Source organism: Poecilia reticulata, linkage group LG3 (assembly GCF_000633615.1).
Source record: "Poecilia reticulata strain Guanapo linkage group LG3, Guppy_female_1.0+MT, whole genome shotgun sequence".
NCBI lineage: Eukaryota > Metazoa > Chordata > Actinopteri > Cyprinodontiformes > Poeciliidae > Poecilia > Poecilia reticulata.
This window is the reverse complement of record NC_024333.1, coordinates 7,741,575-7,766,991: the sequence shown is the minus strand read 5'-3', so window position 1 is coordinate 7,766,991 and position 25,417 is coordinate 7,741,575. Positions and strand designations below refer to the sequence as shown.

Genomic DNA, 25,417 nt, shown 5'->3' with positions numbered 1-25,417 from the left:
TTACTATTTGCTAAAGACACAGCTTTCCAATCATCCACTGTAGAACTTCATTTATTCTCAACTTTCTTACTTCATTTCGTTCTACCACAAAATGCTGCAATGGGCAAAAGATGAGTGAGGAGGAAATATGAAGTCACGCAAAGTCCCCCCCAAAAAAGTAAAATCATTGACAGACCTTCAGGAAATCTGGAGAACTGCTGATCAACAACGCTTTTAAAGGATCAGAAGGAAGTCTGACTCACTGAAAAGAAACGACAAATAGTTTAGAGGTGGTTCCTTTCTGCGGTAATGTCAGTCGGAGTTTCTGCTCTGATTGATTGAAACTAGGGAGTGATAATTTGTGATCATAGCTGCAGTTAAGAAATTTTGGATTACAATGAATTTGTGAAGCTACGCTAACTTTGTGGTTAGCTTATCGTCCTCTCATAAACAAACAAACCCAGATTCAGCCACAATTTCATGTTGAACTATTTTTGGCTGCTAAGCATTTTATGTTAGCAATATTATAATGATAGATTCTTTTTTTTTTTTATAATTGGAGTGACTGCATGATTCTAGTGTAAGTGCTGTACGGTGCTAATTTAGCATCAGCTACGTCCAATCATGACCTTAAATCTGCAGCTTTTTCCACACGTTGCTGCTGTTGCCTAAAGTCAAACACCCCCCGTTTCTCCTTCCAGCTATTTTAGTTTGTCATACATCACTTAGACACAAACAAAGCCATAAATCACGGCTCCTCTCTGCTCTCTTGACGGCTCGCCAAAATTCTGCGGACTCGTTTTAAGGAGGAAGCCAGGCCAGATTTTCAACTCCATGTGCACACAAGTCGCTCTGCACATCAGGCGGGAGTGTTGGTTTGACCCAGAGAGCCCTGATCATAGCCTGTTCTGGCAGGAGTCACTTATTTTGACTCCTTCAGGCAACCTGGCTATTTTCAGTCCCAGTTACAAAGTAAACTCCAAAGATCTATTTCAAGCCTCTTTTTTTGCGATAAGTTTGATGAATGCTAAGATACGTTAAGGTCGAGTGGACGTCAGCAGGCTTCAGTGAGCTCACTGTAATTTGCTGTTGGCCCTGATGGCTCCCAGTGGATGTAGGGCCTGATAACAGCCAGGCTCTGCTTCTTGTAGGACTGCTTCACCGTCGAAGGAGAGGACCTGAAGCATGACTTTGAGAGGCTCCAGCTGGCCATGGAGATGGTGGGCTTTCTCCCTGCCACGCGCAAACAGTGAGTGACGCAGGAAAACCGAAGGTTCAGTGGGGCTTTCCTATCCTGACGCTTTCTGACCAGGGTTAAATTGTTTTCCGTTTGTTCACGATGTGTGAAACAGGATCTTTTCTCTGCTGTCGGCCATCCTTCACCTGGGAAACATTCGCTACAAGAGGAAGACCTACAGGGATGACTCCATCGACATCTGTAACCCTGAGGTGCTGCCTGTTGTCTCAGAGCTGCTGGAGGTACGGCAGAGGAGTTTTACTTCACTTCTTATCTGAAACTAACTTTAAATCCTCACTGCTTTTGCTAAGGATTATCTGCTTTACTTCCTTGAACAGGTTAGGATAGGTCTATACTCTATAATATACTCATTACATTTTTTGCACAAAATCATTCTTGGATGAGGAGATGTTAGTCTGATCAGTTCTGCCTATTTTCAGCTCCTTTCAGAATGAGCTGTTTTAGGTCCTCTTGTCACTTTATTTTTTTTTTTGAATAAAGACTTTATTTTTTTAGTTCTGCATTCAAATTCAATACTTGTATGTGAAATTGATTTTATCTACCTCCACAAAGATCTGAAAGTCAGCCACTCTCTCATGGCAGAGGAAACGTGGAGAGACGTGACTCTCAGACCCTCCTGCCAGGTCGTGTACATGGTTACCAAGTCACTCCACTGTTGCCAACTTAGCGACTTTGTCACTATATTTAGCGACTTCTCAGACAAAAATATACATATATGTATATATATATCTGCAAGTGAGGCTTTTTAAAAAACACTACAATTAGGGCAAACCTAATAGAAAGTGGCAGGAAAGTCACGATTTTTATCCGTGTCTGTGTTGATACCAGGTCAAAGAGGAGATGCTGTTTGAAGCTCTGACAACAAGGAAGACAGTCACCGTGGGAGAGAAGCTGATTGTTCCCTACAAGCTGGCTGAGGTGAGAATGCAGATACTTTCCATTTCCCCAAACACCTAATAGGTTTTGAATAAACTTCCTGGACATTTCTGATTTAAGCTTCGCAGATTTCTGGGTCAGTATGAAAGTATTGGTCCTATGCTGTGGAGCTGTGATTGGTCATCCCCTGAATGAGTTGATACCCTACTTTCTGTTTATATCAACACTTGTTTTTTTTTACACGGGTGAAATAATGGCCATCATTCTTTAGTTCTTTATATCTAATGGCTGTCGTCAGGCAGGAATCAGTTCCCTCTCTGCTTTTGGGCTGAGAAAGCACAAAATACCGAAAATATCAGATTAATTTCACTTTGCAAACGGTTTGTTGCAGCATCAAACTTGGATACTTACTGCACATTTAGTATAGTTTAACCCATTTTGTGTCTGGTTTAGCGTACACAGACAAAGCTGCTCGTTCAGCTGTACATCTGAGTCACATCTTGTTCTACTAAAGGGAGCGGGTCGGCTCTCTCATTGTAGCTGCGGGTCTTTTTGAACCTGACACGGTCGTGTTGACAGGACAGGGTGCACCAGCACCAGATCTCCTCCTACTGGGTCCCTCCGTCTGCAGCCACACACACACACACACACACACACACACACATCATCACATCACAAAGTCTTTCAGCATGCTCAGGGAGAAGGGAATGCATATTTTTCATTGTGATCTACGCTCTAAAGATAAACGCACATCACCATCTACAGATTAAAGGCATCAGAAATGACAGATTCTAGCAACTATTTCAACTTTCCTCTCAATATTTGCAATGATATAGGCATAATTTTTCTTCCTTACTGCGTCTCAGCATCCGAGAAATCCAGTGTTGTGTTAAATATTCCCATCAAACCTCGTAATGACGTGCTGGATATTTAGGAGTCGTTCTAAATGAACAAACAGTGACTGCTATGGGAGCTCACTGGGTGGTCTTTATGTAAATATTGCTTCGACAGCCTCATTCCCTTTTGACTGCAATAAAGCAAAACAAAACTTAAAAGACGTCAACTCGTACGTTCTCTCCATTTTGGTCTCGATCGTGAATGCTTTCCGTCATCCATCCTTCCAGTAATGAAAAGCTCTCGGATCACTAAAGCAGAAAGGTAATATCCTTCCTGGCGTAGTGAAGACATATTTGGTGTGAGCGTGCTAAATAAACAGCCTGGTTAATTATTTCGAAAAAGGGAGGGTTTAGAGTGAGGAAGCTGCTCTGCGGTTTGTACTGTGTTACAGGAAGGTCAGATCTTCCCAGAATATTTGACAGTGTGATTCGTTTTACTGAGTCACACTGTTTCAATTGAACGACAATGCAGCTGTTATCACAAATACAGAGCAATCATCAGAGTGTATTGTATAGTGGGACTTTCTGCTGTGACACAATGCAGCATGGCAGAAAGTCTGGTCTGTTCTCATCTGGGCCAAGTTTCCACTCTCAGTACGATTTCTCCTTCCTGCCTTTTTATAGTTTTTGGAATATATTATATACATTGTCATAAATCCATATTGAGCAATTGGAGACATGACAGGACTATGTTGAAAGGATTTATTGTCAGGTGAAAGTTCAAAAGCTTGATTTTTAAAGCAGAAATGTAACATAAAAAAAAAAAACTCTTAAGTCCGATTTGTCTGAATTTTATATTTTACCCTGTCATATAAATCACTTTTATTGTCAATATTCTGATCCCATTTTTCAGCATATTTTATGACTGTTGAATACAAAAGCTGCCACAAAGTCAGATGCAGATGGCCGAGCTCTAATGTCTGACACAGATGTGTCTCGAAGTGAACTCGAGGGGTGACTCAGGGATGGCGTCTTAAATTTCGACTCCTACGTTAAAACGCAAAAGCTGGGAGCCCTTTTACAATTTGCCCTCGATTTTTAAACTTAGCCTTACAAAAAAAAAAGGGTCACCAAGCATTTTAAAAAGATTAACCACACGTATGTCTAAAGACAAAAAAAAGAAAGCAGAAGCTTTTCATGCATCCCCACCTGCCTCAGGGGGGAAATTTGAACAGAACCAGCAGTAAAAAGGACAGATCAAAATCTACAGGAAGCTAAATTCTGTCATTGCATCGAGAAATATGGATTAATACAAAGAATAGATTCAGCATGTAATAACCAAAATAATTTATACCTTCAGCAGATTTAGATTTTAAATCATTTTATTTTGACTTATAAGAAGGAAATAAGATCAGAATCTCTCAAAAGATAATAAAATAAGGCAAAAAGATTTTCAGTTTGGGGAAACAAAATCTCTTTGTTTGCTACACTGATTTAAAAATAGTCTTGGTGCCATTTTTAAAATCTAAATGTCAGAAAGCAGGAAAAGGTGATTGTTACTGTCGGAATACACCAACAATAAAATCAAGTATAAAGAGACACTTATAGGATCTGGTCTTTACCAGGTGACATGAAGATGGTTGTACAATGTGATGAGGAGCTAATATTTTGATTGGACATGCAAGATTTAGTATTTAGTACTTTAAATAATGAAGGGAGTTTTAAGAAATGTTTCTGATATTGCTCTATAAATTAACCTTGCTTTGTGTGCTTTGCACTACTTTGTTGTTTTTTCCAGTTAAAAGCTAAATAAAATGCATTTAAGTTTCTGAAAATGGTTGAAGGGAGATGCATATTTTTAGTGCTGAGTAGTTGATGTGTAGTTGATGTCTGTCAGTATTTAGAAGTCTGATAATTTTTCATATTTAAACCATAGTTAGCCTATTTTCTAAAGTAAAAAAAAAAACCTTCTGCTTGCCTCTTCCTCTACCTTTTCCCCTCTTTAGGCAACACAAAAACTCATTCATTCTTAAAATATCAAATACTCTTTAAAAATGAGGACGGCAGAAATGGATTAGATTGCTCTGTGCATTTTCCAGTGGACTCTAGCTAAGTGTTGTGTTGCGTTCTTCCTCCTCTCAGGCTGGTACAGTGCGAGACTCGATGGCCAAGTCTCTGTACAGTGCTCTGTTTGACTGGATTGTCTTCAGGATCAACCACGCTCTGCTGAACAATAAAGACCTGGAGGAGACCACCAAGGTAAAATGAAACAGAAGCCCTCACCATTCAAATTTAAGAAAATTTTAATTTTTATAAAATTGCTACATTTTGTCCCAGATTTCAGCACATTCCAAATGGAAAATGTCAATTTGGTCATTTCTTTCTCTTCTTCCTTTACTTCAGATCTTGTCCATCGGTGTTCTTGACATCTTCGGTTTCGAGGACTATGAGAACAACAGCTTTGAGCAGTTCTGCATCAACTTTGCCAACGAGCGTCTTCAGCATTACTTCAACCAGCACATCTTTAAGCTTGAACAGGTAGGTTATGTTTTTTTTTTTGTTTTTTTTTACCAGAAGAAGGTGTTCCTACGAAATATGCAAATGGTTCAGAGGATCTGTTTACCTGTTGTAACATGACCTGAAGTGAGTTACAGTTTCATTATACACCGAATACTTCAACATTCAAAAAGCAACTTGCCTGCACTGATGCCAGAGGCCATTTCTGTGAAATTTTTTGCAACAGTAAGACAATGGAGGTTCTTGTCATTGCATTGTGCAACCGCGTAGTAAAGCTGAGACTGTGTCCCCTGTGACTACCCAGCTGAAGATACAAACCCTCCTAAGTGATCTGATTAACTTCAAAGGCCTTTTAAAGTCATGATTTAAGATTTGCCCACAGGTTTACATTGTGTTTGCTTGGAATCAGCGGCCTGCCTGGGCATGTTTGGTTCTCTGGGCCCCCTTTTAAAGCCAGGAAAAAGATGCAGAATTACACAGTTTAGTCAAACAACAAGCTGCTCCAGTCACTGCTGTATGTGTGAAACGTAGGGAGGGATGCACAGAAATGAAAATGTGCGACGACATTGAGATTGCTGCCATGCCGATAGCCAATATTTACACAAGCTAACATGCTGACACTTCTCTGCTTTAGCTAATCCTGCACTGTCACAATTCAGAAACACGGACAGCAATAATATTTAAATAAATAGTACTTTTTAATATCAGATCAGATCTGCTCATTGGACCGATAGGTTAAAAAATGACTCGCCAAAAAATTTGGTTTTTATCTTTTTATTGCAGGTTGACTGAAAAAAAGAGCAAGAGTCTTTATTTGTAGCATGTTCAGTTCAGGCTGATGTATGTTGAGACTTTAAGATATTGTTCAGAGAACATTCACTTGATGATATTTCTTTTGTTTTTTTTTAAACAATTTTTTTATTTTTTATTTTTTCCAGCATTCCTACTCTTTTAGTCTTTATCTTGTTAAGCACACTTTGTTACGACCTGACTAAACCCCATTTTGCCTCCATAAAATCCAACCTCTGTGGCATGGATTCAGAGAGGTGTCAGAAACATTACTCAGAGGTTCTGGTCCACATCAACATCATGGCATTGCACACTTTCTGGAGGTTTGTCATTTATACAAACCCATGATGCAAATCTCATGTTCCACCACATCCCAAAATCACTCGTCTCGATTAAGATCTAATATGACATTGGAGTACGGTGAGGTTATTGGTTTCGTATTGCACCTTTTCACGTGGTGCGTTATACTGCTGGTAGATTGGTACCCTGTTGGTCAGCAACAACTCTAAGGTAAGTTTTAGTGCTTTATGATTCTCAGTTGGTACTAATGGTCAAAACTGTGCCATGGAAATATCTACCACCAGCTGCCTGAACGTTTGATGCACAATATGATAGAACCATTCTTTCATACTTTTCATATTAACATGGCATTCATAAATGAATGAATTAATATGGCATTCATAAATGAATGCCATGTTAATGGCAATGTTTTCTCAGTCTGTTATTGTCCGGTGTTGGTGAGCCTGTGTGGACTGTAGTTGACTGTTCTGTCACTGTGTTTCAAGGTTAACTAATGTGTTGTTGTTGCTGCATACCTTGATTGCTATGAGTGGTTGATTGGCTGATCAAAGCTGCCCATTTTCCTTTGGCATCAACACATTTTCATCAGTGTGGCTTTTCCTGCATACATCGGTTTGCTCTCTCATTTTTGAACCATTCTCTGTAAACCAGAGACATTTATAAAACTCCCAGTAGATCAACGGGCACTGGCAGGATGTGTTTTCTATCTGAAAGACTGTACCAGAGTAAGAAGTCACACCCTATGACTCCCCACACAATGAGGTCAGAAGCAAGTCAGTTTGTGTCTTTTAATCATTGGTAGGACTGGTTCTCTGCTTTGGCAGCTCCAGATGGATAAACAGTCATTGCTGGACAGAATACATCATTGTGCGTCACCAGTCCAGTCATTTTGGTCATAGTTCCACTCCAAGTACAGCCATCTTTTGCTCTGGCCTGTTTCTATATTGCATGATGACATGAAAAGTTTCCTATCTATGTCCTGATGGCATTGATATCACGGAACCAATGAAGGCATCTGCTCATTAGTACTGACAGTAACATCTGTTTACCCCATATGTAACTGCGTAACCTAACCACTTGGCCTCCTGCAAGCCTTAGATAGACCCTCTGTAAAAGTCCATCAAGGGCTGATAAAGCTGTCCAACACATCTATAAGTCATCCTCTATGTGCCGACTTTTATGTACTGTTTTGACTGACTGTCTGGCTCCAGTTACTGCCCGACAACTTATCACTTGACTCTTTGCTTTGGAGATGGGTTGGCCTTGCTTGCCTTTGATGTCCGCTCTAGACACACCAGCTTCCATAAGCGTATAAAACGCTAACTCCAGATTTCAATATTCTCAGTGTAAAGCATTTGAATTACAAACTCTTTTGGTGCCTCAGTTTCTCAATATCGACAATATTTAGCTTGTGTTGTACTTGGATCAAATCAACTCGGCTAGTTGGAGATCATCATGAGGAAAACCGTTTTTATAATACAATGTTTTTTTGTTTGTTTTTTGCTTTTGCTGCTCTTCATCAAGATGTATGAAAACTGCCTTTCAGAAAATTTTAAGATCTGATTTTAGAAAATTGAATTCTTAGCCTCAGCATTACATATTTGTTTGTTTTTGTTTTTTTCATTTTGAATGACTTAAATTATAATTACTGGGTTAGAATAGAATAGAGTATACTTTATTGACCCTGAAGGGGAAATTGCTTATTTGTTGACGAGTTACTCCTTCCAATTTGTTAAATATTAATAAAAATGTAACCTTAAGCAATATAAATTCTTGGAAAATAAATGCATAAAAATATACACTAGCAATTGGATTTAGAAGAATTTGCTCCTGGACTGCACCATTTGCTAAGTTAGGGTGTTAAAGTGCAGTTTTTGACTTTTAGTGTAGTGTTTGCTCCACAGTCATTGGTATGCCAGTGTAATACTGTACTGCATTTCTTTGTCCTTAGACTTCATCATCGCCTTTGCATATTTTCACAGTTACAGCAAACTAAAACTCAGCCAGCAGGATTGGATTCAGTCAGAGCAATGTACAATTTTTTATTTAATATCACAGCTGGTTCTGATACCAAATTGCATCTGCTTGTGACATAACGTCCGGTCATAATTGAATGAAAAAAACAGGCCAACAGGGGGGAAAACAGAGCACTATTAGAGTGTGGAAAAATCAATGAGCTCCACTGAGTCAGTCTCTGGTAGTGATTCAGCTGAGATAAAACATCCAAAAGCGGCTTTGCTTCATGTTTCCAGTGAGGCCTGCTTCACACCCTCCTCTAGTACATTCCAATACTCTTAACTATTAAAGGATGTGGAAGAATTAAAGTGGAAGATCACTTTCTACTGAACAACCATACGTGCAATGAAATGGTGTAGATCAATCTGTAAATCCGTTAGGATGGCCTAGTCAAAGTCTAGACCTAAATTCAATTCAGAATATTCAGCCAGGCTAGAAAACCAAAGTTTCCTAAATGTTAGTTGTTCAGATTAGGTTATTTTGCTAAGAAAATTGGAAACAATTGCAAAACTGGTGTAGATTAATCTCTCCAAAATGTTCAGATTACAACACGAAGTATCGAGTCAGAGGAGCTGAAGGTTTCACATTTTTATTTGTATACAATTTTAAAATCCACTCAGTAGTTATGGAGTACTTTATGTTGATGCTGGCCAACAAAAGAGAAGCATAAATGCTGCTGTTGTTTCATTAAACACATTTAAGGCAGTAAAAACAAAAAAACTCAAAAATGGGTCATTTCTTATAGTAAAAATCTAAAAGGTTCTAGCAAACACCTGCTCCTCATTCAGTGTAACGGTGCATGGTTGGAAGTATACGAAGCAGATAATATTAATTTTGTGAGTCAGAAGGGTGCTGACTCAACTTCTCTGGGTAATTACTCAGCTGTGGTTTCTGGAGGAGGAGGAGTGCTTGGTCCAGGATATTGCACTCACTGTGCACATCTTTAGATCTACTTTATGAAATTAATAAAGTGCAATCTTTTAAGCCAGACATTCTTTTAAAATTGAAAAATTCAAAAATGACTTGTTTGACTTATTTATTTTTCATTTTATTCATTTATTTCTATGAAAAGCAGATATAATACTGAGATATTGCTCCATTAACTACTTGATATCATTATGTTCATATTAAAACTCGTGGATCTAATTTTGACAGTTTTATTTTGTAGCACGTTGAAGTTAAAGTTTTGTTGTTTCATATTTTTCCCTGTGAACTTCACGTTCCTGCACACAGACAGAATAAACAATTCTTTACACTCAATTAGTTTTTTTTTCTACTTCCTGACTCCAGGGTAGGAACAAGAGAAGCAAGAAAAAAAAATCCAGTCATTTTATTAAACCTCTCCTGGATTAAGGTTTTCATTGGATAAATGTCTTTCCCAGGAAGACATGAAACTGGGGAAGACGTTGTTTCTCAGAATAAGAAAGCACAGAGAGGTCAGACAAAGCCTGTGAATGTTGCTTTAATTGGCAAGTTATAAACTTAATGTGTAAATAACGGGTACTCTCATGAGGTAAGTGAATATTCTCTGATAGCTGAAGCATGGGGTAAGTCAAAGTGCTTTACAGGAAAACAAAGGAACAGAGATGAGACACCTTAAAAGCACCAAAACATGAAATAATACAAATACACTTTAAAATGCACAACAGCATCAAATAAATAGAAGGAAACACTAAAATGCAGATTTAATAAATTAATGGGTCATTACTTGAACATCTTCTTCCTACTCCTTTTTGAGCATGTTGAGGTTATTGTAATACAAAAGTATTACAATAACCTCAACATTACCTCAAAAGTAAGTCTTTTCCTTGTTCGTGTGTGTGACTCTATGCTTCTATCATGTTCAAAATAAATAAATGTTACTAGATCATCAACAAGATTTATTTACAGGGAGCCAGATGATTTATCTTCTTGCCGTTTGTTGAGACTTTGGCAGCAGAATTTTAAATAGATTTTTTTTTTCTAGAGAAGTATATAGATTTTATTACAATAACCAATCCAATTTAAAGCGAAAACACGCATCATTGTTTCTGTCTTGTTTTGGTAGAAAACCGTTTATTTTTCTTTTAATATTTTAAGGTGGTTGCATGCTGATTTAGAGAAAGACTTAATTTGTTTTTTTTTTAAATTGAGGTCCATGGTGACACCTACTTTTTTGCTATATGCTGTTTAGATGAGTGTTGACTTCTTACCTTGCTTTTTAAAGCCAAAAATCACATATAAAGTACAGGAAAAAAATCTATATAAAGTTGTATGTCATCAGCATACTGCATGCAGACACCTTGATGTTGTACAACTCCACAATCTGAGTTAGAATGATCAGGTAGATGACGACTAAAAGTTGCCCAAGAGTGGAACCCTGATGTGCCCCACATGTGTGCTCAGATTTACCGATACTTGGAAATAACCTAAAGTAGGACCTGAACCCAATCCCACCAAACAACACACCTTATCAAACCAAACTGCTGAAGGTCAGGTAGCGTTGACACTTGGCTTTCTTTTTGTCTTCATGTGACCCTGCAGGAGGAGTACAGAGCGGAGGGCATCAGCTGGAGGAACATCGATTACATCGACAATACGGGCTGCATTGGCCTGATCAGCAAGAAGCCCACAGCGCTGTTCCACCTGCTGGACGAAGAGTGCAAGTGAGTCGTCTAGTTTCACTGTTTCATTGCTTCGCAAAGTCTCTCTCTTTTTCTTTTTTTTTCCTTTTGTTTCTCTGTGAAAAAGTTCATCCAGTGCGTTTGGCTAGCTGAAACAAAACTGGCAGACATGCTGACACGACAGCAGAGTTTCTGGTTTCATTCCAACTGAGACCTCCGTTCTGTCTTCATGCTGAAACCCTGAAACCCCCATCAGCTGTAAAACCTAAAACGCTGGCCCAGGATGTGTGTATTCTCGCACTGTTGCTTCTCGCCACGGTTTTTGAATTCAAATTAAATTAAGTGACGATGAGACATCTTAAAGAGGCCAGTTGAGTAAGCCAGAGAAAACCGCTGTGAGGACGGTATGAACCAGAAGAAACATGAAGACGAATCTAGATATGCAGAATTAAGAGGAGGATTTATTCTTGACGTACCTCAGGCAGCATGAAACTTTAAATCAACACTAATCTATCTGTGTGACCTTTCTGTCACGTCCCGTCATATTAATGCTGTGAATAAAAGGTTTTCACATCTTGATTTGATCATAACTCTTGTTTTCTGTTCAATTGATTTTGTCATAGCAGCGGGGGAAAAAAGTACATCTGATAGTTTGAAGTTCACTGCTGTTTTGCGGCTAATTTAAGAACTATATTTCCTCCTTTAATTCGCCTTTCTTCTCCTTTTGGACACTGAAACAGATTTTTCCCACATGGAAGAGCTGGAAAGCACGGAGCCTTTCAGCTGTCTTGTTTTTGTAGCTCAGGTTTCACCCCGTTCCAGAACCCCTGGTGTCTCATTCTTCCTGTCTTCCTGTGAGCGCCTGATGTCTTTTCTTTTTTTTTTCTTCCTTCTCGTTCTTGATAGATTCTCTGGCTGTTACTATTAATGGTACAGAAGGAAATTTGACCTGAAATCTGCTTTAAGGAAGATGCCTTCTGAAGATTTTATAACTCTTTGTGCTCATGAAAATAGATCAATCTGTCGTCGTTTTATTACGTTTGTTTAAACAGCATTTTTTATGGGTTTTTCACAACTTTCTTTTCAGTTTTGTTCACTAATAAATTATTTATCTAAAAAAAAAAAACACCTCAAGCAGAAAGCAGATAATTGACTTTAAATTAGTTCAAATAAGAGTCTTAATGGGCATCAGTACACAATGCCCAGCCAAGAACTACACATAGTAAAGTTTTCTGCTCCGTTCTGAGCTTAAATTCTTCGCTACTTGTTGTCAAGGTGATGTTATAAGGAACAGCTTTTAAAGCCAGCCTCGTCAAAACTCAAAGAAAACAAATAGTCAAGGTGAAGCCCGGTGTCTCAGATGTAATGGAGAACATGTGAGCGGAGCTCAACAATCTGGCTGGCCTCAGAGCGGTGTGTCGGCTCGTGAAAAAGCAGCTTCACGTCTTCCTGCGTTGGCGCTGAGCGTCTCCTAACAGGCTGCAGATCAGATGACGTGTGCCACGATCTTTCATTTATTCTGGACTTCATAAATTCATCGTGTTCGGAGCAGAGATCAAAAAACCGTCAAACGTTTTTCTTTTGTGTGTGTGTGGTTTTTTTTGTGTGTGTGTGTGATTAATGCTGCAGGATCCATGATGCAAGTGACAGCTTTAAACAAGTGCATAAGGGTTCTGATCCTCTGGCGGATTTCTTATTTTTTCTTCTTCTTCAGCATTAAAAGCAGATGCAACATCTATTGTTCTTCAAAGCGCTCGCCTCTGTTCCTAATTCCAGCTTCCCTCAAGCCACCAATCAGACGCTGTTGGATAAGTTCAAGCGGCAGCATGAAGGGAACAGCTACATCGAGTTTCCTGCCGTCATGGAGCCCGCCTTCATCATCAGGCACTACGCTGGCAAGGTCAAGTACGGCGTTAAGGTCAGCAGGAGTTTTCAAGAGCTGCCGTCTGGTGTTGAGTAGAAGATGTTTATATCCAGATAAAGGGGCATGTCGTCATTTTTATGTCTCTGCCACTACAACGCAGGACTTTAGGGAGAAGAACACGGATCACATGCGACCAGACATCGTAGCTCTGCTAAAGAGCAGCAAGAACGCGTTCATCTGCAGCCTGATCGGCATCGACCCGTCGGCCACGTTCCGCTGGGCGGTGCTCCGGGCGTACTTCAGGGCCCTGGTGGCTTTTAGAGAGGCCGGGAAGAGGCACACACACAAGAAGACTGGTGAGAGAGTGCATCCATAGCAACTTTTGTGTCTCCTTTAAGATGCGTTAAGTGTTGACGAGCGAGCCAATTTTTTTGGTGTGGTAATATACAGACATGCACTAGCATTTTAACCTCGAGTTAAAATACCTTCGTATCAAGTTAGTAACTTATTGAAAAGGTAAATAATTGTTTCAACTGCTGACAAATGTAACACTGCAATTAAAAAGGCTGTTATTTACAATGTTTTATTTTTTAAGCAAAAATTTAAGATGAGCAGTTGTTGAAGTTAGTTGTGGTTTTGGAATAAGACAAGTACGCCACGCTAAAACCAGCTCGGACAGGGCTAGCCTGCAGTTCGCAGCTGGACAGATATTCTGCTTGTAAAACTGCGTTTCCATTAACCATATAATTGCGCAAATTGAAATTACAAAAATTAATTGGATTAATGTAAAGGCTGAGGTGGTTTTTCGACTGAATCGAAATTAGTGTATTTCACAGAATTGCAATGTAAACTCTAATTTAGTTTCACATGAGTCGTGATGTTACTGCTGTCTGAAAAGACGACAGAGGGCGATGGCATATCATGTTTTTAATTTTTTATCTTGTGATTTCCTTTCTTTGCATTTATCATGTAATAAAAACCCCACAATTGTGACGTTTAGTTTTTTCAACATTTGTGGAATACTGAGAAAGTTTTGCACACATATGTAATGGAAACGCAGCCATTAATGAGCAAACTTGTCTGTGTGATAGCGTTTTCTCTACCAGGTAGTTGGCAATGAATAGCAACACGTGTGGGAGGGACAGCACTGCATTCTGCTGCCCACACAACTGCGGGTCTTTCTTTAGAGTCTCTTTAAAAAGATGATACACAGTAGAATGAAATCTAAAAGTTGAAATTCTACCTTTTTAAAATGTTACGTCTTTACATCAGAAACTGACTCAGAGATCAGGTAGTAAAATAAAGTTTAATTACTACATACAAAGAGAAAATGATGATCTGCAGTTCAGTTTTTCTCACTACATTTTGTATCGATTGTCTGCAGTGTTGTGCTATTAGTGCTTGTAGTTTTGATACGTATTTTCAGTAGTTTAGCTCTTTCTCTCTCAGCTTCCTCGCTCTGTGAATGCATTTTTCCGTCTTTAGAGTTCACTCTTATAATGCCACAGATCTCAGTATCAGATTGTTACTGTAAGCATTGCTGCTCCCTCTCTAGCTCTTCCTTCACTTTTGTTGTGGATGTTTGAATATACTTTTAGAACCTGTAGAAATCCTTAAACTAACTCACCCAGCGGTATTTGTTAAATGTGTTCTGAAAAATCTCTGCAACAGCACAAAGTTGCTCTTGACTAAATCCCAGTGAACTGATTTGTGTTCACTCACCACCATCTTGTCTAAAGAGACTAGATGTGCAGAACGGAAGAAAAAACCCGTAGAAGACGATGCATGGAGGTACCGTATGGGGTGAGCACACACAGTCGTGGCCAAATGTTTTCGACAGTGATGCAAATGCTGTTTAATGAGATGTGTGTGCGGATCCATCCACACTCACCTGCTGCCCGTATTAAGCGAGTTCTGCACTGGTGGTAAGACGTCCTTAAAAAGCAGACAGAACTCTTTGGAAACCTCAAGCTTCTTGTCAATGTCTAAACCTCTCACTGACCATTTTAAAATGGTGTAAATTGAAGCTGCTAATTTTTGAAATAACATTTGCACCACAAAAAACGAAAACTTTGGCCACGACCTCACACAGAAACCCACAGAGTCGAACCTCGTAGTGTCGTTTTCAAATGTTTACCGTCTTCTCTTCAAGTAGAAAACTGTCTTGTTCAAGTAGAAAACTGCATCTCCTGAAATCCTCCATTTCTACACTGTCTAATCTCTTCATGTCTCTCTCTCCCTTTCTCCCTCCTCTGTCCTTATGTTTTGTTTTTCTTCTTCTTTCTTTCCTTTTTGTTTTGCTTCTCCAAGGGCATGATGACGCTGCTCCCTGTGCAGTATTGAAAAAAATGGATAGTTTTAGCTTTCTGCAGCACCCTGTGCATCAGAGAAGCTTAGAGATCCTGCAGAGATGCAAAGAGGAGAAGTACAGTAAGGCTGCCAAGACAACTGTAACCCTTCCTAACTTTCATGTTAGGGGAGCTGTAGGGATGAGAGCGACCAAAATCATCAGCTTCTGCTGTAGCCACATTACGACAGAAGACTTCAGTAACTGTTTCTTAAGAACATGTGCAGTGCCTTTTCACATTTTAACACTTTACCACCAACAGCTACAAAACAAATTAATGAGGTTTTGTGAGACAGACCAACACAGAATTGTGCATATTTGTGTGGTGGAGTGAAATGGATAAGGTTTTGCTGACCTTTTGTATTACATACTTTGTAAATTTCTCCCATTCTTTTTGGAAAACTTGGACATCATAACAAGTCTTGTGTTAGAGATGCAATTAGTTTGAAGTCTAGACATGAATATTCTTTTATCTAAACCAGGGGTATCAATCTATTTCCTTTTAAGGCCATATGAAGATCACGCATGTCTTCAAAGACCCTGTTTGTGATATAAATCATTGAAAACAAAACTCTATTAAAATATTACTAAATAGCGTGCTCTCTATTCAATTGATATTTCTTAAAATAAAATGATACTGAACATCTTTTTGCACTGATGTAATTTGTTAGCATAAAGATGAAAACTTCTTTGATTTTATTGATTTGCTAGTCAGCTTCTTCAGACTAGCAGCAGCAACAATTAGCAGACACCTTGTGCTGAGTTCATTATACCAGCTACTTCTCTATAAAATGCTGGTAAAAACATTGTTGAAGGGTTAATAGAGGAGGGATGCGATGACTACCTGAAGGCAGAGTTTTGGAAAGAACAGGACTTTCTTAAAGAGACAGAGGCCCAATTTCAAAGCATCAAATTTCTTTTAAGTCATATTTGATAACATATTTATAACTGAAGGTAGCATAGTTACTGTATTGTGCTATAAAATGATTCTGTGGCTGGAAAACGCATAATACTGCTCCTATAAAGGTTCTGTTCATGTGGGCTACATCAACAGCTGTGGTGGGCCAGATTTGGCCCCTGAACCCTGAGTTTGATATGTGTGATCCAAGCCGTTCCATTGTTGCTCCTTCTGCATTCTTGGTGCTGATGACCTTGTTGTGGTAGATTTGCAACACTGTCATTTTCAGATAGTGGATTGAACAGACACAGGATTTTGAAGGCAACTGGTAGTGCTGGATCTTTTTTACATTTATTTTCCGCTTTGCAATTAACCAGTAATTATTTGTCTGTGTCATAAAATCTTATTAAAGCATTATGTTTTCTACTGTACTCTGATAAAATGTGGGGGGAAAAAAATAAGAGTGAAAATTTTTCAAGGCACTGCACTATGTTTGTTTTTTTTATTGTGATTTTTGCAGCTGCTACTGTAGACTAGATGCTTGGTCTCTGATCCCTCCGTCTCCCTCCTGCATGTTGTTCAGTAGCATGCCTCAGCCATCCTGACACTCCTGTCACGTGTTCATGAGTCCTGTAGCGGTGGGAATGCATGGTTGCAAAGCGCTGTCTGGGGCAGAAGCTACTCTGGGTGGTGTCCTTCTCGGCGGTGTAGCTTACCTTACAGCCCGTCGGTGTAGTCGCTTCTTCACCTACACCTCACGTCAGATGTCACTAACAAATCCCGGTGACGGCGTTGGTGGCGGACGAAGTGACTAACTCGCTCACACGGTGGTGGACACACAGCCGACCTCACGGACGTCTCGGGCCTCCATGAACTCTTAGTTAAACTCATGTTTTGTTTCTTTTTGTGTCTTTTTTTTGTTTTGTTTTGTTCTGTGCTACCTTTGCAGCTCCAGATGAGAGTGAGAAGGTTGTGCAAAGTGATGATGAAACAGAGAATGGTATTATGTTCAGTCCCAGTTTGCTTTCTGAGTAGGCTAACCCTCGTAGATCTCTGTTATTCTTCAGCACGACTTCAGAAGACAATGCATCAGTTAGATCACTCTGCCACCGCACTTAGATTTTAGCTTCTCTTGGGTAATTAAAATGTGATCCCAACATGTCCCTATTTGAAATGACTAATCGGATTAATAAGCAAGTGTAAAGTCCAGACTAATTTTAAATAACTCTTCAGTATCATCTTCCATATTTCAGCACTAACAAGATCACATCACTTTTAACCTTTAATACCAGATCATCCCCACGAGGTTGTATGGCTCATAAAAAAAAGGCACAAAACGCTCACTGCAATAACACCAGAGTGGCACACATGGTGTCAGAAGTGTGACTTATTGTTGGTGTTGTGTGACCGTTTGTCTTGGTTTGTCGTCTGTTTTTAGTATTTTTGATTTATTTTAGATTTTTTGTTTTTGCATTCTCTGATGCCTGTTTGTTTGTGAATCAGGTATGACCAGAAGGACGCCACGGACGCCTTTGTCGGACATTCAGGGAACCAACGCCGTCGCAGAGAAATCGCCACGGTAAGCGCGCGTCCGCCGGAAATGGGTCAGACCACGAGTGGGACTTCTGCATGGAAACATTCCCAAACTGTCTCTGGCGTCTTGTTAGAGGAGTGTAAACCACAGGAAAGGAATGATGGAAAATATTAGCGGCTTTTGAAGCTGTAACTTGTGGTTTTATTTAAAAGCAGAAATTTCTCTACTTAAAACAGGCTAATAACTTCTGCAGTTAAAGTTAAATGCACAGATTGTTGTTTTTAGGAACTTTTAATCCTCCTTTGAAGAGGTAATATTAAAAAAAGAGAAAAAATCATCACATTAATTAATATCAATGATTCGTGATCATGATGAAACTTGTTTATATAAAATTTAGTTAATTTTGATGGGTTTTTGTGAATAATTAGAATATTACAAGACAATAAAATAGGATTTTAAACTCATAAATGTCATGTATTGACCCAGTCATGGGGAAGACTACTGACTAGTTTAGATGTCCAACAGGAGCATAAACCACAAAATGTTATTGCTAAAGAAGCTGGTTGTTTATCCAACTGTATAAAATAAAAGTTGTGTAGAAGGATAAAATAAGGCATAGCTCCAGCCCAGAATGCCTAAAGTGCCAGTACCTGGTTTATTCAACCTGGTATTACAGCAAAGTCACCTATCTCAACAACATAGAGAAACTATGAGGTATTGTCATGAGAAAGATCAGAGACTGATAAAGCAATCTGCGCTTTCTCTTAAATGCATCTACTGCTCAGTACATACGTAATATCTTAAAAAAATAAAAACGTGACTAAAGCGTTGACAGTGTTAGCGATGCTCTCATTCAGCTCCACTTCCTCTAATTATCTGTTGACGGTGAGGTCAACAAGCAACGACCATGACTTGCAAAGCAGACTCTCCAATGAGACGGCTTTTGTTACACAGGAGCGAATCCGTTAACCCCAGCCCTTAATGCAACGCCTGACCTCTGGCCTCCTTCTGTCTCCCTCCTCACACACCCATGATCCACATACTTACAGAGCTCTAAACCCGGTCCAGCTGCTTCCTTCATGATGTAAAGTCAGAGCTATGCGTTGCAGAAGATCATCCAGGGAGAGATAAATATCCGAGTGTGTGTCAGCTGGATGCAGCGGCAGACAGTGCACTACTTCATAGGACTCTCTCGGAGGCTCTGGAGATAAACAGTCGGTACAAAAGGCATATTGTAGCGTCACCGTTTACTGAGATCGATGATCGACTGGGGGAAAAATTCTTCTTTGTATGGCAGGCTAGATGCAAACAGAAGAGTTGTGTTGAAGTAGATGTTTTGGATCCTACAGTTGGAGATTCACCGCCCGATTTGGACATCGACAAGTTTTCTGAAAGATTACGAAAGAAAGGAACATAAACCTGGAAGTAAATCAGAGAGGAAATTAACTTTTTTTTACTGGATGTTTCTGCATCTTGTTCTGTAATTAAAGTTTGTTTGTTTTTTTCGAACATCATCTTTACTGAGTTTTCAACAATGTTTCCAGTAATATACAGGAATTTAAGTCATTTTACTGTAAACCTAAACACTTTAAGTCATCGTACTGTATAAACGAAGCTTGAGCTGCGCTTCATCCCAGATTAAAACCACTCCAGTACTCATTATTTACATCTGCAAATTTGAATCGAAAGGCTGAATGACCGTGTCTGCATGCCACTGTGTTCAGCTGAGACACACTAATAAGCTGTTTACTTGATTGAACTCGAGTAATGTTGAACCAAATAATGCATTTTTTATTTCATTTGCTATAAATTTAGTAGAAGAAAACCTATCCACCTACTTTATTGCAGAAACATTGCGTCTTTGTTTTAAGATCTACAAATAAAAATAAAATCTTCAACACATTTTCTGTAGTAGATGTTTATCAAAACTAATGAGCAAAACATCATGTGATATTTGAAACCATGAACAAGTTTGATTCAGTTGGACTGAGGGCAAAATTTTCTCTTTCGATTGCAAAGATTACAAAATCTCTCAATCACCTCATCCAGTGTTTTCAATTAGCTTTTTTTTGTATGAAACACACAGCAGGTGAAATCCATTCACGTCTTCCAGGTCGGTCCCGCCTAAAGCTACAAAAACGACTTTACTGTTTTTATTGGGGCCTGCTATGCAATGCATGGCAGGAACCTACTGTTCTACACCCAACAAGCCATCTCTTTATTATTTATTTTTCTTCCATCACCGTTAATGCAACCCGTACCGCTGCGTGCACCCCCACAAAATTGTATCAAAACATTCAGCTTGATCCTGAGAAGGGAGCTATTACTTTTAGTGGGATTCAGAGTTAAAATGATGACATAAATTGAGGAAAATCAAGGCCGATTGTCTCACAGAATCAGTAATCTTTCTCGCTGAAACACACACACACAGCACAGTGGAGGTCTGACTCCAAAACTCTTTCCAACTCCCCCTGACGGGCACAAATATCGGCCTATTGATCTCAAAGTCGGTCATGACAAAGATACACATGCCTGCTCCCGTAAAATGTTTTCAAAATGTTGCCTAGAGCTTATGGTTTTTTGTGGGGGTCCTTGAGACCGACGCTGGGTGTCTCACAAGTATAGAAACTCTGTCTCCAGCATACTGTCTGACAGAGAGAGCCAGCCCAGGTGCAGATAATTAATTACCATAGCAACGGGGCCCAGACAGAGGCAGCGAGTAGTGTCACAAATAAGAACAGAGACAGGTCTCACAATGCATTGTGGGAAGAATAAATATTTCCTGAGACTATTCATATTTTGCTTACATAAAATTATTATTTCTCTGAATTTTGGAGTGTGAATTAAAATCCTTAGTATGAAGATTGAAAAATGTTTAGAAATAAACAATTACCCTCTGTCTTCATGTTTTTATTTTGGACCGTGAGTGAGAATCACATGTGCGAAGCTTATAGTCGTCAGTCCGGACTAAATTTCACTGTGCATGGGGTTTAGCCATTGTACTGTAGTGGTGAACCTGGTTAGCTATAGCACTATGGTGATGGACCTGGCTAGCGCCTCTGTTATTGTGCTCTGGTGGTGAACCATGTCAAGCATGTCAGACCACGAATGTGCTTCTGTTACTACCAAGGGCAAATCCAGCTGTGTGTGCTGTGGCTAAAATGCTAGGTTCAAAGCGATGGGCACACCTCTGCAGGCCCCATTTAAATTTCTTCAGGAATTTTCTAGTTTTATCTGCTATTGAAACGTTTCCACTCCTCCTGACTCCTCCTCGTATTATTTTTGGAAATCAAGTCAACCGTCTTTTAATGCCACGCGGTTTAAGTTTCCACACACATGTTGCTGCTGTTTGTGCGTTATGCTGTGTGTGGCCTGCACCGAAATGCTGCTGGAGGAATTCTTGTAAATCTACAAAGGAGGAAAATGGAAACTAAATAAACTGCTCAGCTGCACCGAAATTATCATCAATTGCTGCCTCTGCATCAGCCCACCGTTTTCTCTTTGTTCCAAGTCATAAAGTAGGAAAGTCTTTTTTTGTTTACTTTCCTCCAACTTGCTAAAATATTTCTTTACCATCAAGCTGTAAGGGAGGGTAGACAGAAATTATAATTTGTCCTTGTTCAAGTCCATAAAATAAGAATTGGTAATATAAACATACAATACTTTGTAAAGTTTTATGCAGAAACTCTAGATGCAGCTGATCATAGTTGTTTTCAGGCTTTACTCTGGCACTGAAATTTGACAGTCATGTCTATTAAGACCAAACGTAACTCTAGAAACTATTGAATCAACCCTAAAAAATCCCCAAAAGTTTATTGAGGTTGCTTATATAGAGGTGTTTACACCGAACGTAAGCACATGGATTGCAGTCATCTGCAAAGGGAACAGTTTTAACTTTATTTGCATCGTTTCATGGCGGGAAATGCAGCTAATGTGTAGCATCAGCACTAGAAGTATGTTAAAGATGTTGCTTTTCCTCGGGTTGGTCATTGTTCCAACACTGTTTATAAAATGACAGAAATAGATTAAATTAATTTCCAGGTCTCAAGAAGTATGGAAGAAAGTAGAGTATGGAAAAGCATCTTTGGATCAATGACACATGATCTGTGTCGTGTTTTAACACCTCGAGTCTCCAAGGCATCATTAAGATGCTCCAGACGGTTACCGGTTTGAGCTGCCCATGTTCACTGGGTCTCTGCAGTGTTCTCCGTGTGCCTGAGTTTCCTCCCACAGTCCACAAACATCCCTATTGTGGCAACTGCTGACTTTAAATTGAATCTTTTGCAAGATTTTGTTTCTGCATTGGCCCTCGTGATGGACCTGGACAGAATTTGTGTAAACACAGTGCATACCACAACTAAAAAAGACTGAATTAATATAATAAATTGTGACTTGGCTGTGTGACGAAAAAGCTGAAATGACTCTAGAATAAATAACAGAAAAGTAACCGTCCAAGCATTTTTTTTTCTCTATTAAAACAACTTTTTTTTTCCTCATAATCTTAAGACGTTCTAGTAAAATTGCTCAAATGATTACTATGTTCTCATAATTAAACAAAAATTCTTGTAGCCACGACCTAATCTGTCATACATCTGACAGAAAATGTTTTCTGTCAATTGTAATTTCTTCTTAAGAAAAGAAGGCGAGAAAAATAAATTATTGAAATGGGATCGAATTTGAAAAATAATTCTTTATTTTTAAGCGTGACCGCCTCACCCGAATAATTTCTCCTAGTGGTTAAAAGCTCGTTTCAGCCCTAATCCTGTTCCTGCTCATGTGTGCTGCAGGAGTTCTCCGGGCCTCGGCTGGAACGGCCGCGTCGGTCGGCAGAGCCACCTCTCTCCCGGTGGCTCCAACACAGAAGAAGACGGCATCTTCGTCAACTCTGCCAGCAGCAAACTCCTGGAGAGAGCGCACGACATCCTGATGTCAGTACCCTCCACACGCACAATAAAACGTTCAGCGTTCGCCTCACTTAGGCAGCTTTCTGCTCTCTTGACGTCCCCATGTACAACCCGGTTAGCTGTTGAATGCAGTTTAAAGTTGCACCAGAGGACATGTTTTTGATTCCAGATTAACTTTATCTGGTTAGAGAAATCCAAATGTTATGATCAGAAATGTAAAGAAGTAGCTCAGAGATGTCTGGAAACCCAACATACCTCCTGAGGTCTCTCTTCCACCCAGCTGGAGGCTCCGTCACTGATCCCGACATTCCGACCAGCTCAGTCGGCGCTGCTCTGCGCCTGACCCTTCGAAAGAATATTTCCTGTCCAGTGGAAAAATTATAGTCCCACTTCTTCTATGACCTATTCAGAAAGAATTTCAGGAAGTAATTTATTGCTACTCGATGTTTGTAGAAAGAAAAAATCCATTGGTTATTTCTGTTTTGTTTTTTATACATATAAACAGGAGGAACAAAAACTACAAGTCGAAACCAGTTCTTCCGAAGGTAGGAGTCGTCTTACTTTAACGTAGAGTTTGGATCGGGTTGTGCTGACTGTGACTTTCTGCCTGCAGCATTTACTGAACGTCAAATCACTAAAGTACCTTAGCAACCTGACGCTTCATGACCGCATCACCAAATCGCTGCTTCACCTCCACAAGAAGAAGAAACCTCCCAGTATCAGCGCACAGTTTCAGGTCAGATGGATGAACTCGCTGCTTTACAATTCAGCAAATCCGCAGCTTATTGTGAAAAGTTGTGTTTTCTTAATCTTACAGAGACTGGGACGAAATGACACACATCTCTGTTCACATTTACACTTGTGATTTATTTATTTATTTATTTTTTTGTCTGCAACACTGCATATCCCAGAGACATAATGTGTGAGATCATGTCTGGTAATAAGAAACATGCTTGATTTTGTATATAAAAAAGGAAGTGATTCATTCACTGACACAGTGAATGATTCACTGTGTCAGTGATTCAAATCCTCAAATTTGAGGATTTGAACTCCTCAAATCCAGGAGGGGAAATCTGTGAAAAGTTTCTACTTTGTGTTTTTGCTACCACTTTCAAGGAGGTTCAAGATGCTTTACATGATAAAAACACAAAATTACAAAGTTGTAAAGAAAACGCCTTACAACTGCTACTTATCAGTGACTTTCAAAGTTCAATTACAGTATTTATGTTTGGTTAAATTTGAATAAATCTATCAAGACGCGTTGTTTTACGTGTTAAAGACTTGGAATATAAAATTAGAGTCTGTCTGAAACCAAATCAGCTGGAAAAAAAAAAGTTTGATTGGTGCGTCTGTAAAAAAAAAAAAAACTAGTTCAGATTCAAACCAAAATTTTTCCCATCAAAGCTGAGATTTTAACCACTTCCAAAGGACTTTGAAGTTTAACATCAGCAAGTTTGAAATAAGCTCAGCTGTGCTGGATAAACAGTTTGCGTAATCAAAATTTGACTTTATTACTTTATTACATATACAATGTAAATAGGAAAACCAGGCAGCAGATTACATGGAAATAAAAGATAGGAGTACTGCTGTCATTGCAGAAGCCTGACAACTTACAACTATAGTGTTTTCTCAGTCAACACAGTGCTGTATCTGCTGACTGAAATATGGAAAACAATCTCATCAGCGGGCAGTAACATTTCCGTAACCAAACACTTGATTCCCTCTCCCCCGGTCCTCTTTAAAAGTGAACAGTGTTTCGTGGCTGCTGGAGGTGCAGCTGAGGCCCCTGTGGACGGCCGGCGGGGAGGCAGCCTGAGTCCATGTGTGGATGACTTCACTCTCCACATCCTGTGCTGTGCTGATTGCTTTAATCTCCCATGCAGGGGGAAAATGAAAAAAAGTCTGAATTCCTCCTGCCTCCAAGTGATTACACAAAAATGCAGACACACATGTGTCCGTGTGTTTAATTACACAGTCACTGCAAATGAAGAAAAAAAAGAAAGATGCATCCTGTTTTCTTGCAAACCGCATCCTTACATAAATATATGTAGACGGTTATACTGATGCAAATCAGGGAATTTTAACGCTTCGGCGTTCCTCGCAGATGGCGACAGAGTTTCGCTGTTGTCTGTTAAACAGCTGTGAAGTGTCTCCACGTGTTTCGTGCTGTTGGGTTTGATGACTTCTTTTCCCACGTTTTATCCCACAGGCTTCGCTCAATAAGCTCATGGAGACTCTGGGTCAGTCGGAGCCTTACTTTGTCAAGTGCATCCGTTCCAATGCAGAGAAGGTACGCTGGACACTGTTGCTTTAGTAACTATCCCTAATCTTGCTTTGGGGAATTTTAAAAATAATCTAAAAAGAAAAATCTGTTTTCCGTGTTCCCTCCTCTCTCCCTCTCTCACACACGCGCACAAACACACACACACACACACACACACACACAGCTGCCCTTGAGGTTTGATGATAACTTGGTGCTGAGGCAGCTGAGGTACACAGGTATGCTGGAGACAGTCCGCATCCGGCAATCGGGATACAACGTCAAGTACACCTTCAAGGTAATGCACATCGTCGTCACGGTGAAATTCTTGACTAAATCTCCTCCTCCTAACCCAATTTTAAAAAAAAAAAAATAATTTGCATAAAGCATTAAAATAAGTTAAAACTCCATTACAAAATCCAGCAAAATGTAGTTT

General features: G+C 39.5%; 1 protein-coding gene across 6 annotated transcripts in view; it reads left to right on the top strand.

Moving 5' to 3' along the window:
* myo9aa (myosin IXAa) overlaps positions 1 to 25,417 on the top strand; it is a 103,531-nt gene that overhangs the window by 53,396 nt on the left and 24,718 nt on the right. For 3 of the 6 annotated variants that reach the window (XM_008404691.2, XM_008404695.2, XM_008404689.2), the window contains 16 exons: positions 1,131 to 1,228; positions 1,332 to 1,458; positions 2,066 to 2,155; positions 5,092 to 5,208; positions 5,353 to 5,487; positions 11,095 to 11,216; positions 12,951 to 13,092; positions 13,199 to 13,394; positions 15,349 to 15,468; positions 17,233 to 17,283; positions 17,787 to 17,862; positions 22,605 to 22,745; positions 23,227 to 23,266; positions 23,335 to 23,457; positions 24,931 to 25,011; positions 25,169 to 25,279. In XM_008404691.2, the coding sequence (XP_008402913.1) occupies positions 1,131 to 1,228; positions 1,332 to 1,458; positions 2,066 to 2,155; positions 5,092 to 5,208; positions 5,353 to 5,487; positions 11,095 to 11,216; positions 12,951 to 13,092; positions 13,199 to 13,394; positions 15,349 to 15,468; positions 17,233 to 17,283; positions 17,787 to 17,862; positions 22,605 to 22,745; positions 23,227 to 23,266; positions 23,335 to 23,457; positions 24,931 to 25,011; positions 25,169 to 25,279 (1,770 nt within the window). The remainder of the gene's footprint in view (positions 1 to 1,130; positions 1,229 to 1,331; positions 1,459 to 2,065; positions 2,156 to 5,091; positions 5,209 to 5,352; positions 5,488 to 11,094; positions 11,217 to 12,950; positions 13,093 to 13,198; positions 13,395 to 15,348; positions 15,469 to 17,232; positions 17,284 to 17,786; positions 17,863 to 22,604; positions 22,746 to 23,226; positions 23,267 to 23,334; positions 23,458 to 24,930; positions 25,012 to 25,168; positions 25,280 to 25,417) is intronic. The other 3 variants (XM_008404693.2, XM_008404690.2, XM_008404694.2) reach the window with 3 other exon arrangements.